Source organism: Lepidochelys olivacea, assembly GCF_965140295.1.
Source record: "Lepidochelys olivacea isolate rLepOli2 genome assembly, chromosome: 10".
Lineage (NCBI taxonomy): Eukaryota > Metazoa > Chordata > Testudines > Cheloniidae > Lepidochelys > Lepidochelys olivacea.
This window is the reverse complement of record NC_140420.1, coordinates 76,647,465-76,661,783: the sequence shown is the minus strand read 5'-3', so window position 1 is coordinate 76,661,783 and position 14,319 is coordinate 76,647,465. Positions and strand designations below refer to the sequence as shown.

Below are 14,319 nucleotides of genomic sequence, written 5' to 3'. Positions count from 1 at the left end.
TGAAATAATTATAAAGTAGATTCAAAACTGGTTGAAAGACTACTCAAACAGTAGTTATCGATGGTTTCTATCAAGTTGGGAGGGCATATCTAGTGGGGTTCCGCAGGGGTCAGTTTTGACTGTGGTACTAGTCAATATTTTCATTAATGACTTGGGATAAATGGAATAGAGAGTATGCTTACAAAATTTGTGGGTGGGGATGAATGGGTGTATGGGGGATGGAAGGTGCTATACAGCCAGGTGGGGAGGATGAATAGGTCTATGGTGGGGGAAGAGAGGTGCTGCTTGGCCAGGTGGGAGGATGAATGGGTCTATGGTGGGGCGGGTGGATGAATGGGTCTATGGAGGAGGTGGGAGGTGCTGCACTTCTGGGTGGGGGGGACGAATGGGTGTATGAGAGTAGGAATGCAAAGTTCTTCAGTTAGGAAGGGAAAAATCAAATGCACAACTACAAAATGGGAAATAACTGGGTAGGTGTTAGTACTGCTGAAAAGGGTCTGAGGGTTATACTAGATCACAAATTGAGTATGAGTCAACAACATGATGAACTTGCAAAAAAGGCTAACATTCTGACAAGTATTAGCAGGAGTGTTGTACATAAGGCACAGGAGAGAACTGTCTACTGAGCACTGGTGAGGTCTCAGCTGCAGTACTGTGTCCAATTCTGGGTGCCACAATTTAGGAAAGATGTAAAGAAATTGGAGAGAGTCCAGAGGAGAGCAACAAAAATGATAAAAGGTTTAGAAAACTTGACCTATGAGGAAAGGTTAAAAAAAACAAGGGTGGGGGGCCTTCAGGTTTGGGGAAAAAAACAACAACTAAAAAATGAAAAGTGCTAAGGTAACAAAACTAAAAATCAATCAAGCCTGAACACCCACATACTTCATTTTAATTCTGCTGTATAGTGTTAACAAATAGAATTCTGTTTACGCTTCCTTCTACAGTGTAATACTATCTTGACTAGCACTGCTATAAATAGGAATTTATTTAACAAAAAACAGGTATCCAGAGTATTAATTAGGAGCCTAGCTTAGGTAGTCTGTTCAACTGTCTATTTTACCAGTGTGCCAGGGACTTATGCAGACAAGTGTACATCCATAATGAAAGAACAGACCAGGGGGCTATTAGCTCCAGTCTACCAACAATATTTTCTGTTTGCTCGCTTAACTTTTTCTTGATGGAGGCATTTTTAACCACGAGTAGTCCTGGAAGATGACCAGCTACCCAGAAATCAATGTGAACCTTATCTACTGAACAGTAATTGTAAATGCAACTTTAGATCTCAGATAAAATTAGGAAGTGGACTCCTTGTATAGATCAAACTACTTTATCAGTTTCAGTAATGCTCTTGAGCTCCAGAACAAGCTTTCACAGTCCACATTCTTCTGTAGAGTTAGATAACTATCTTTTTTGTAGGCCATTCAGAAATGCGAAACACAGCTCAGACATAACATCCCTCGTGCACTTCAGTGCCCTTCACCTCCAAATTGGCAGCCTGAGTTATGGTCAAGTCATTTCTGAAAGAGAGTCATAATGTGTGTTCCCTGTAAGCTGCGCACTTGTGCAGCTGCCCATGAGACCTTCAAATGCCGCCCAGCTGATTAGCAGAGTGCGCACAGCCAGCAGCATGGATTCAGGTGCCCCTCCCCCCATTGCTCCATCCTGCAGTTTCTCCTGGGACCCTCCTGCTGGCTGTGCAGATGGGGTGGGCGGGGGAAGGTGCTGAGGTCAGGGTGTCCCCCTCCCCCCACCCCTGTACCCCATCTCCACAGAGCAGGGGATAGGGGACACAGCCTGACTCAGGACTCAGAGCTGCTGCGGTGAACAGTGAGTGAGCGCCTTTCTTAAAGAGACAGTGCACTCTTTCTGAGATTTCCCCAGCAGCAAGCTCACACAGTCTGTCTCTTTCCCTCTCACACCCACACCCTCTGTCTCTTTCACACTCACCTCCCAACACATACTTATATTATTGTTGTTGTTACTTCTTTATACTTCCTGCCATCCACATATATTCCCTGTAATTTTATTCTTTCAAAGTGTGTTATTTTAGTGTTTTGACTGGTCTATGCACTTCATAATTTTTATTTCTCTTACACTTAAATTTAATTCTTTGAGTAGTGAATTCTAAAATGCCTAACCTGTGCTGGCTGGAGTAATTATCCTATGGTAACTTTTGTAAAAATATATATTTAGGTTTTTTGTTTCTACTGGTGGCGCACATCCGCACATACCTCAATGCAAATAAAATTTATTCCACACACAGATAGAAAAAATTAGAGGGAACATTAGTCATAACTATTTTATGGCTGTTCAGTTACCTGTACAAAGTAAGACAGCATCAGTCCAATTCTAAGTGAGCCAGCATCCACATCAGAAACAGCATTACTATAATTGACAGTTCATTGTAGGCAATCTTAGGGCATGTCTACACTGGCAGTGTTACAGCGCTGGGAGTTACAGTGCTGCTCAGAGAGCGTTGAAGGGAAACCGCTGTTGTGTGTTCACACTGTCAGCTGCCTGCGCAATAGCGTGTTCACACTTGTGGCACTTGCAGCGGTATTCGGAGCGGTGCACTCTGGGCAGCTATTCCACAGAGGACCTCTTCCTCTTCTGCCACTAAGAGTTGTGGGAAGGCGGAGGGGGTTGCAGGGCATCCTGGGTCCTACCCCAATGCCCCATGATGCATTACTTTGCATGCCAGCAATCTCTGTGCTTCCGTCCACATTTGGCACCATCTTTCAATGGTTTGTGTACTGCGTGCCCTGCCTCTTCGGGCTACAGGAATGGATCTAGAACCGTTAACCACTATGCTGCTCACACTGACCAACGCGTCATGAGTGGCAGTGAAGTTATTCCTTAAACTACAAAGGCAAGAGGAGTGTGATGTTGATCTTGCCACGTGTAGTAGCTACAACATGAGATTGCTTGTGGCATTCACGGAGGTGCTGACCACAGCGGAACGCCGCTTTTGGGCCTGGGAAACAAGCACTGAGTGGTGGGATCACATCATAATGCACATCTGGGATGAGGGGCAGTGGCTGCAGAACTTTTGGATAAGGAAAGCCACATTCATGGGACTGTGTGATGAGCTCGCCCAAGCCCTGCAGTGCAAGGGCACAAGAATGAGAGCGGCCCTGTCGTTGGAGAAGCGCGTGGCGATTGCACTGTGGAAGCTGGCTATTACAGACTGCTACCCCATCGGTCACTAACCAGTTCAGAGTGGGAAGGTCTACCGTTGGACTCATGTTGACGGAAGTCTGCAGGGCCATTAATCGCATCCTGCTCTGAAAGACCGTGACTCTGGACAACGTGCGTGACATTGTAGATGGCTTTGCACAAATGGGCTTCCCGAACTGTGGAGGGGCGATAACTGGCATGCATACTACAGTTCTGGCACCAGACCACCTAGCCACCAAGTATATTAATCGCAAGGAGTATTTCTCAATGGTTCTCCAGGTGCTTGTGGATAACCGTGGGCATTTCACATACATTAACGCAGGCTGGTCTGGATAGGTGTATGACACGCATCTTTTGGAACACTGGCCTGTTCATCAAGCTGCAAGCAGAGACTTTCTTCCCGGACAAGAAGATCACTGTAGGGGAAGTTGAAATGCTCATTGTGATCCTGGGAGATCCTGCCTACCCGTTAATGCGGTGGCTTATGAAGCCATACACAGGGCAACTTGATAGTAGCAAGGAACGGTTTAAGAACAGGCTAAGCAAGTGCAGAATGACTGTTGAGTGTGCTTTTGACCATTTAAAAACCCGCTAGCGTTGCCTCTGTGGGAAGCTGGACCTGGCCGATGACTAATATTCCTATGCTTATAGACGCATGCTGTAAGCACCATAATATTTGTGCTGGGAAGGGTGAAAGCTTCATTCAAGGCTGGTCTCAGCGCCTGGAGGCTGAGTTTGAACAACCAGAGACCAGGGCTATTAGAGGGGCGCACCATGAGGCCATAAGGATCAGGGATGCCTTGAGGCAGCAATGTAAAGCTGAAAGCCACTAATATTTATTGCTATGCTTGGGAGTGCAGTGCTTGTAATGCTAGGAGGGGATTGGTGTAGACAATGCAATATGGGGGTTTAACATAATTAGATGTTGCTTTACAGGGCTCTTTGTGCTCTCATTTAATAGAATAAAGATGGCTTTCAAACCATCACAATTCTTTTATTAAAAAACAACAATTGAGGAGAGAGTCAAACCAAAAAAAACCAAACAACACATCAGCAGTAAGTGGAAGAGGGGAAGGGAAGGTCCCAGGAGGAGGTGGGACGGCTAAAGATTTGTGTCTGTCCAGGGATCATATCCCACCTTCTCCTTTGGAGTAAAATGCAGCAGGTACTGTACTTCCGCAGGGCCAAACTGCGGCGGGATGGGTGTTGAGTGCACTGGGAGTCCGCAGTGCTGGATTGTGAGGAGGGAGGAGTGGAATGCCGCGGGTGTAGACTGGAGCCAGAAGGTTGATAAGAGTGTGCTGGCGGTGTCTGGGGGGAGCATGGAAAAGTTTTGCGACAGTGGCTGCAGGGATGCTAGCTCGGTTTGCAGAGCTAGCATCGCCTGAAGCATGTCTGCTGGCACTCCATAACTTTTAAGAGCTGCTCTGTGGCTTCATTCTGGTGTGCCGCATTCTCCTTTCAATCCCTCTTCTCGCTGTCCCGCCACTCCTTCAATTCCTGTTTCTCAGTGGCAGAGTGCATCATTACATCACGCAGAAAGTCCTCCTTAGTTCTTCTTGGCCACTTTCTAATTCTGCGCAGCCGTTCAGCCGCTGATAACAAAGAGGGAGGCTGGGCTCCCAAAGTCATCTCTGTGAAGTTTAAATGCAACATTTTACCAAAGTGCTATTGTTTGCAAGACAAAGAACACTGATTCAGTGATTTAAAACACAGCCACTACTCACACACCTGTCACTAACTGGCAGACCCAGGCAAGCACACATGAGCCACAAGACCCCCAAAAATGGTGAGTAGTTGTAGAGGCAGAGTAAATCACTCTTCCTGGACCGTGCTATACACTGGACACATGGCTTTTGGGGAGAGCCAGCACTGTAGGGGGGGCCTGATAATCATTCCTGTCCCCACGCTTTCCACAGGATGTGATTATGGAAGATATCTCACTGCTAAGCATGAGCAGGGAATCAAGGGAGGGTCTTCTCCCAGCCAGCGGCTTCTGCCCTGGCACCTATGCAGCATGCCTGTGTGCAGCAATGGTCTGCCCCACCTCCACCCCGGGACAGTACAGTAGCACAAGAAAGTTATCTTTAATGGGGCAAGAAACAAAGCAGCTCTGTCGAAGAACCTGCGGCAGTGGATTGCCCAGTATCTCCAGGAGAGTTTCCTGGCGATCTCTGATGGAGATTCCCATGAAGTGAGGGAGTCAATCAACAGCCTGTTCCACCACTCAGACTAGGCATGCAATGGGAGACAAGCCTGCTTTCTGCAACCTTTCTGCCCCCAACAACTCGCTTCAGTGATTCCCAAAATCAAATCCATTTATCAGGGGCCTCCTCACCAGTTTGTGCTTCGCCAACATCCAATAGCTGTGACTGGCTAGCCTTTTCCCAGGTAGAAAAGAGCTCCTGGCTGCGTGCATCTCTGACCTCTAGATCCCCCTCCACATTCTCGTCCAAGATTTCCTTCTCCTAGCTCAGTCCACTTTCAATTGGCATGCGAGCCACTGAAGAATCCACAGTGGTCTTCACAGTGGAGGTGGACTCGCCACCGAGTATCGTGTCCAGCTCTTTGTAGAATCGGCAGCTCGTGGGCACAGCATGAGACCAGTGGTTTGCATCCCGCACCTTGTGGTAGGCGTTCCATAGCTCATTCACTTTGACCCTGATCTGCAACGAGTCCCGGTCATGGCCCCCTTCTGTCATGCATCGTGAAATCTGTCCGTAGGTATCATAATTCCTACGGCTGGAGCGCAGCTGGGACTGGACAGCCTCCTCTCCCCAAATGCTGATTAGGTCCAGCAGCTCCAAGCAGGGGATCGCCCGGTGCGTGAAGCAGGCATGGTCACCTGGAAAGATGCATTGAGACCACTGCATGCATCACCGAGCAAACAGGAAGGGGACTTTCAAAATGCCAAAGGAACTTATGGGGTGGGGATGACTGTTGGTCACCTGAGGGCAGGGTAGTAGAGTTCATACCGATGACCAGAGAGGCAAGAACAGGCATTTTGGGTGTCAGGGTTCCTTCCCCACTCTGAACTCTGGGGTACAGATGTGGGGACCTGCATGAAAGATCCCGTAAGGTTATTTTTACCAGCTTATGTTAAAAATTCCCCAAGGCACAGATTCCATTCTTGCCTTGGGATTGCTGCCACTACCAAGTGATTTAACAAACAAATAATCAGGGAAAGGACCACTTGGAGTCCTATTCCCCCAAGCCTACACCCCCTTTCCTGGGGAAGGCTTGAGCATATATCCTCACCAATTGGTTACAAAGGGACTACAGACCCAAACCCCTGGGTCTTGGAACAATGGAGAAATCAGTCAGGTTCTTAAAAAGAAGGATTTTACTTAAAGAGAAAAAGGTAAAAGAATCATCTCTGTAAACTTAGGCTGGTAGTTAACCTTACAGAGTAGCAGAAAATTCAAAGAGCACAGAGGAACCCCCTCTAGCCTTAGTTTCAAAGTTACAACAAAACAGGGATAAACCTCCCTCTAGCAAAGGGAAAATTCACAAGTTGAGAAAACAAAGGTAAACTAATACGCCTTGCCTGGCTGTTACTTACAAGTTTGAAATATGAGAGACTTGTTCAGGAAGATTTGGAGAACATGGATTGATGTCCGGTCCCTCTTAGTCCCAAGAGCTAACGGCCACAGAAAACAAAGAACCCAAAACAAAACCTCTCCCCCGCCAGATTTGAAAGTATCTTTTGTCTCCATTGGTTCCTTTGGTCAGGTGCCAACCAGGTAACTCAAGCTTCTTAACTCCTTACCAGTAAGGAGGAATTGAGGCTACCCCTATGGTTATGACAGTGGGACACCTCCCAGAGGCCAATCGCAGCACTGTAATCGACCACGGTGTCTACACTGGCACCATAGTGCTGTAGCCCTGGCGCAGAAAGCTGTACGCCTCTCATTGGCGTGGTCTTTTTTAAGTGCTGGTTTTTTAAGTTTTTTTTAAGGTTTGAAGGGGGGAGGGAGGTGCTGTATGGTGGGGGGGAAGGGTATGAACAGGTTATATGGTGGGGAGGTGCTGTATGGTGGGGGGGAAGGGGATGATCAGGTTATATGGGGGGGGAGGTGCTGTATGGCCAGGGGGTGGGGGTGAGGGGGAAAATGAACAGGTTATATGGGGGGGGAGGTGCTGTATGGTCGGGGGGAGGTGCTGTATGGCCGGGGGGAGGGGAAATGAACAGGTTATATGGGGGGGAGGGGAAATGAACAGATTATATGGGGGGAGGTGCTGTAAGGCTGGGGGGAGAGGGGAAATAAACAGGTTATATGGGGGGAGGTGCTGTATGGCCGGGGGGAGAGGGGAAATGAACAGGTTATATGGGGGGAGGTGCTGTATGGCCGGGGGGAGAGGGGAAATAAACAGGTTATATGGGGGGAGGTGCTGTATGGCCGGGGGGAGAGGGGAAATAAACAGGTTATATGGGGGGAGGTGCTGTATAGCCGGGGGGAGAGGGGAAATGAACAGGTTATATGGGGGGAGGTGCTGTATGGCCGGGGGGAGAGGGGAAATGAACAGGTTATATGGGGGGAGGTGCTGTATGGCCGGGGGTAGAGGAGAAATGAACAGGTTATATGGGGGGAGGTGCTGTATGGCCAGGGGGAGAGGGGAATTGAACAGGTTATATGGGGGGAGGTGCTGTATGGCCGGGGAGGGGGGGGAATTAACAGGTTATATGGGGAGAGGTGCTGTATGGTGGGGGGGGGAGGGGATATGAACAGGTTATATGGGGGGAGGTGCTGTATGGCTGGGGGGGGGGAATTAACAGGTTATATGGGGGGGAGGTGCTGTACGGTCGGGGGGGGGGGATACGAACAGGTTATATGGGGAGAGGTGCTGTATGGCCGGGGGGGGGAAATTAACAAGTTATATGGGGGGAGGTGCTGTATGGCCGGGGGGGGGGGAAATTAACAGGTTATATGGGGGGAGGTGCTGTATGGCCGGGGGGGGGGGGAATTAACAGGTTATATGGGGGGAGGTGCTGTATGGCCGGGGGGGGGGATTAACAGGTTATATGGGGGGAGGTGCTGTATGGCCAGGGGGGGGGGGATTAACAGGTTATATGGGGGGAGGTGCTATATGGCCGGGGAGTGGGGGGAATTAACAGGTTATATGGGGGGACGTGCTGTATGGCCGGGGGGGGGGGGGGATTAACAGGTTATATGGGGGGAGGTGCTGTATGGCCGGGGGGGGGGGAATTAACAGGTTATATGGGGGGAGGTGCTGTATGGCCGGGGGGGGGGGATTAACAGGTTATATGGGGGGAGGTGCTGTATGGCCGGGGGGGGGGGAATTAACAGGTTATATGGGGGGAGGTGCTGTATGGCCGGGGGGGGGGGATTAACAGGTTATATGGGGGGAGGTGCTGTATGGCCGGGGGGGGGGGAATTAAACAGGTTATATGGGGGAAGGTGCTGTATGGCTGGGGGGGGGGAATTAACAGGTTATATGGGGGGAGGTGCTGTATGGCCGGGAGGGGGGGATTAACAGGTATATGGGGGGAGGTGCTGTATGGCCGGGGAGGGGGGGAATTAACAGGTTATATGGGGAGAGGTGCTGTATGGTGGGGGGGGGGAGGGATATGAACAGGTTATATGGGGGGAGGTGCTGTATGGCTGGGGGGGGGGAATTAACAGGTTATATGGGGGGGAGGTGCTGTACGGTCGGGGAGGGGGGGGATACGAACAGGTTATATGGGGAGAGGTGCTGTATGGCCGGGGGGGGGAAATTAACAAGTTATATGGGGGGAGGTGCTGTATGGCCGGGGGGGGGGGGGGTATTAACAGGTTATATGGGGGGAGGTGCTGTATGGCCGGGGGGGGGGGGGAATTAACAGGTTATATGGGGGGAGGTGCTGTATGGCCGGGGGGGGGGATTAACAGGTTATATGGGGGGAGGTGCTGTATGGCCGGGGGGGGGGATTAACAGGTTATATGGGGGGGAGGTGCTGTATGGCCGGGGGGGGGGGGATTAACAGGTTATATGGGGGGAGGTGCTATATGGCCGGGGAGTGGGGGGAATTAACAGGTTATATGGGGGGACGTGCTGTATGGCCGGGGGGGGGGGGGGGGATTAACAGGTTATATGGGGGGAGGTGCTGTATGCCGGGGGGGGGGGGGAATTAACAGGTTATATGGGGGGAGGTGCTGTATGGCCGGGGGGGTGGGATTAACAGGTTATATGGGGGAGGTGCTGTATGGCCGAGGGGGGGGGGGAATTAACAGGTTATATGGGGGAGGTGCTGTATGGCGGGGGGGGGGAATTAACAGGTTATATGGGGGAAGGTGCTGTATGGCTGGGGGGGGGGAATTAACAGGTTATATGGGGGGAGGTGCTGTATGGCCGGGAGGGGGGGATTAACAGGTTATATGGGGGGAGGTGCTGTATGGCCGGGGGGGGGGAGGAATTAACAGGTTATATGGGGGGAGGTGCTGTATGGCCGGGGGGGGGGAATTAACAGGTTATATGGGGGGGAGGTGCTGTATGGCCGGGAGGGGGGGGGAATTAACAGGTTATATGGGGGGAGGTGCTGTATGGCCGGGAGGGGGGGGGAATTAACAGGTTATATGGGGGAGGTGCTGTATGGCCGGGGGGGGGGGGGATTAACAGGTTATATGGGGGAGGTGCTGTATGGCCGGGGGGGGGGGGATTAACAGGTTATATGGGGGAAGGTGCTATATGGCCGGGAGGTGGGGGGATTAACAGGTTATATGGGGGGAGGTGCTGTATGGCTGGGGGTGGGGATTAACAGGTTATATGGGGGGAGGTGCTGTATGGCCGGGGGGGGGAATTAACAGGTTATATGGGGGGAGGTGCTGTATGGCCGGGGGGGGGATTAACAGGTTATATGGGGGAAGGTGCTATATGGCCGGGAGGTGGGGGGATTAACAGGTTATATGGGGGGAGGTGCTGTATGGCTGGGGGGGGGAATTAACAGGTTATATGGGGGGAGGTGCTGTATGGCCGGGAGGGGGGGGATTAACAGGTTATATGGGGGGAGGTGCTGTATGGCCGGGGGGGGGGGGGGGAATTAACAGGTTATATGGGGGGAGGTGCTGTATGGCCGGGGGGGGGGGGAATTAACAGGTTATATGGGGGGAGGTGCTGTATGGCCGGGGGGGGGGATTAACAGGTTATATGGGGGAAGGTGCTATATGGCCGGGAGGTGGGGGGATTAACAGGTTATATGGGGGAGGTGCTGTATGGCTGGGGGGGGGAAATTAACAGGTTATATGGGGGAGGTGCTGTATGCCGGGAGGGGGGTGGATTAACAGGTTATATGGGGGGAGGTGCTGTATGGCCGGGGGGGGGGATTAACAGGTTATATGGGGGAAGGTGCTATATGGCCGGGAGGCGGGGGGATTAACAGGTTATATGGGGGAGGTGCTGTATGGCTGGGGGGGGGAATTAACAGGTTATATGGGGGAGGTGCTGTACGGTCGGGGGGGGGGAATTAACAGGTTATATGGGGGGGAGGTGCTGTACGGTCGGGGGGGAATTAACTAGGTTATATGGGGGGAGGTGCTGTACGGTCGGGGGAGGGGGGAATTAACAGGTTATATGGGGGGAGGTGCTGTATGGCCGGGAGGGGGGATTAACAGGTTATATGGGGGGGGAGGTGCTGTATGGCCGGGGGGGGGAATTAACAGGTTATATGGGGGGAGGTGCTGTAATGGCCGGGGGGGGATTAACAGGTTATATGGGGAAGGTGCTATATGGCCGAGGAGGTGGGGGGATTAACAGGTTATATGGGGGAGGTGCTGTATGGCTGGGGGGAAATTAACAGGTTATATGGGGGGAGGTGCTGTATGGCCGGGAGGGGGGGGATTAACGAGTTATATGGGGGAGGTGCTGTATGGCAGGGGGGGGGGGGGAATTAACAGGTTATATGGGGGGAGGTGCTGTATGGCCGGGGGGGGGGGATTAACAGGTTATATGGGGGGAGGTGCTGGTATGGCCGGGGGGGGGGGATTAACAGGTTATATGGGGGAAGGTGCTATATGGCCGGGAGGTGGGGGGATTAACAGGTTATATGGGGGGAGGTGCTGTATTGGCTGGGGGGGGGGGATTAACAGGTTATATGGGAGGAGGTGCTGTATGGCCGGGGGGGGGGAATTAACAGGTTATGTGGGGGGAGGTGCTGTATGGCCGAGGGGGGGGATTAACAGGTTATATGGGGGAAGGTGCTATATGGCCGGGAGGCGGGGATTAACAGGTATATGGGGAGGTGCTGTTGGCTGGGGGGGAGAATAACAGGTTATATGGGGAGGAGGTGCTGTACGGTCGGGGGGGGAATTAACAGGTTATATGGGGGGAGGTGCTGTACGGTCGGGGGGGGGGAATTAACAGTTTATATGGGGGAGGTGCTGTACGGTCGGGGGGGGGGGGGGGAATTAACAGGTTATATGGGGGGAGGTGCTGTATGGCCGGGGGGGGGGATTAACAGGTTATATGGGGGAGGTGCTGTATTGGCCGGGGGGGGGGGAATTAACAGGTTATATGGGGGAGGTGCTGTATGGCCGGGGGCGAGTGTCCGTTAGGCCACGCCCATCCCGGGCCGAGTCCCCACACTTCAGTCAGGACGGAGCGGCTGAGCAGGGCCCGGCGAAGCCGTGTCGGGCGCCGCTGCAGCCGCCGCAGGGGAAGGCGGGCAGGGAGCCCAACCAGCAGCGGGTGAGGCGCTGGACGGGGGCGCTCAGGCCTCACGGGAGAGGCGGGCGGTCACTCACCTGCGCTCCTCAGGGGCGGGCGGGCCTGCGACCTCCGCTCTCAGCACCGAGGCCGGAGGGCAGCAACCCCGCGAGCGCTCATTCAGAGCGGGTATCGCGAGACCTTGGACGCCCTCCGAATCCTGACTCCTCCCACTCCGGCCCTAGGGCCCGGCCCCGCCCTCCGGGCTCAAAGGGGCGTGGCGGGCGGGGTTGACGCCGCTTGCGCATCTTGCCCTATGCTGGGGGCCTGAAGGTAGCGTAGCTCCGTCAAGATCTCCCCTCTCCCGGTCTAGGGCCCGAGGCTGACCTGCCCCCCGCCCGTCACAGGCCTGAGATTCCCCCTCCCCCATCTCCATCTCCAGGCTGGACTCCCCCGCCCCGTCACAGGCCTGAGATTCCCCTCCCCCCATCTCCATCTCCAGGCTGGACTCCCCCGCCCCGTCACAGGCCTGAGATTCCCCCTCCCCCCATCTCCAGGCTGGACTCCCCCGCCCCGTCACAGGGCCTGAGATTCCCCTCCCCCCATCTCCAGGCTGGACTCCCCCGCCCCATCACAGGGCCTGAGATTCCCCCTCCCCCCATCTCCAGGCTGGACTCCCCCGCCCCGTCACACCGAGATTCCCCCTCCCCCCATCTCCAGGCTGGACTCCCCCCGCCCGTCACAGGGCCTGAGATTCCCCCTCCCCCATCTCCAGGCTGGACTCCCCCCGCCCCATCACAGGGCCTGAGATTCCCCTTCCCCCATCTCCAGGCTGGACTCCCCCCGCCCGTCACAGGGCCTGAGATCCCCCCCCATCTCCAGGCTGGACTCCCCCTGCCCCGTCTCAGCGCCTGAGATTCCCCTCCCCATCCATCTCCATCTCCAGGCTGGACTCCCCCCGCCCCGTCACAGGCCTGAGATTCCCCCTCCCCAATCTCCAGGCTGACTCCCCCCGCCCCGTCACAGGGCTGAGATCCCCCCCCATCTCCAGACTGGACCCCCCGCCCGTCACAGGGCCTGAGATTCCTCCCCGCCATCTCCATCTCCAGGCTGACTCCCCCCGCCCCCGTCACAGGGCCTGAGATTCCCCCCCCATCTCCAGACTGGGACTCCCCCAGCCCCGTCACAGGGCCTGAGATTCCCTCCCCGCCATCTCCATCTCCAGACTGGACTCCCCCCCGCCCCGTCACAGGGCCTGAGATTCCCCCTCCCCAATCTCCAGGCTGGACTCCCCCCGCCCCATCACAGGGCCTGAGATTCCCCTCCCCCAATCTCCAGGCTGGACTCCCCCGCCCGTCACAGTGCCTGAGATTCCCCCCCACCATCTCCAGGCTGGACTCCCCCTGCCCCGTCTCAGCGCCTGAGATTCCCCTCCCCCATCTCCATCTCCAGGCTGGACTCCCCCCGCCCCGTCACAGGGCCTGAGATTCCCCCCCCCCCCCATCTCCAGGCTGGACTCCCCCCGCCCCCATCACAGGCCTGAGATTCCCCTCCCCCAATCTCCAGGCTGGACCTCCCCCCGCCCCGTCACAGGGCCTGAGATTCCCTCCTCCCCAATCTCCAGGCTGGACTCCCCCTGCCCCGTCACAGGGCCTGAGATTCCCCTCTCCCCATCGTCCATCTCAGACTGCTCCACGACGACCCCGCCCTGCCCCCCGCCCCATCACAGGGCCTGAGATTCCCCATCTCTCCATCTCCAGGCTGGACTCCTCCCACCCCATCACAGGGCCTGAGATTCCCTCCCCGCCATCTCCCCATCACAGGGCCTGAGATTCCCCCTCCCCCCATCTCCATTTCCAGGCTGGACCCCCGCCCCATCACAGGGCCTGAGATTCCCCCTCCCTCCATCTCCAGGCTGGACTCCCCCCGCCCCCGTCCCAGGGCCTGAGATTCCCCCTCCCCCCATCTCCAGGCTGGACTCCTCCCACCCCGTCACAGGGCCTGAGATTCCCTCCCCACCATCTCCCCATCACAGGACCTGAGATTCCCCCTCCCCCCATCTGCAGGCTGGGTTCCCCCTGACCTGTCACAGGGCCTGAGATTCCCTCCCCACCATCTCCCCATCACAGGGCCTGAGATTCCCCCTCCCCGCCATCTCCATCTCCAGGTTGGACTCCCCCCGCCCCGGTCACAGGCCTGAGATTTCCTCCCCCCTCCCAAATCTCCAGGCTGGACTACCTCTGCCCCGGTCACAGGGCCTGCAATTCTCCCCTCCCCCCCCCATCTCCATCTCCAGGCTGGACTACCCTTGCCCTGGTCACAAGGTCCAAGGCCTGCCCCCCGGCCCATCTCAGGGCTGAGCTCCCCCTCACTCACACAGTTTTCCCCCTGCAATTTTAACCAGTGACTAGTGGAGCTGTCGGTGTCCACCTTTCTACACTAACACCAGCCTTGATGCTCCATTTATTTATCTGCCTCTCACAGTCATGTGTGCTTTCTTTC

General features: G+C 54.7%; 2 protein-coding genes across 2 annotated transcripts in view; one reads left to right on the top strand and one right to left on the bottom strand.

The window, feature by feature from the left end:
• The window catches only part of LRRC28 (leucine rich repeat containing 28), a 98,745-nt gene that overhangs the window by 83,919 nt on the left and 507 nt on the right, over window positions 1-14,319 (bottom strand). The window lies entirely within an intron of this gene.
• TTC23 (tetratricopeptide repeat domain 23) overlaps window positions 11,686-14,319 on the top strand; it is a gene marked incomplete at its 5' end in the record, with an annotated part of 46,262 nt that continues 43,628 nt past the window's right edge. Inside the window, 1 exon segment of the mRNA XM_084641265.1 lies at window positions 11,686-12,006. Coding sequence (XP_084497391.1) covers window positions 11,686-12,006 — 321 coding nt within the window.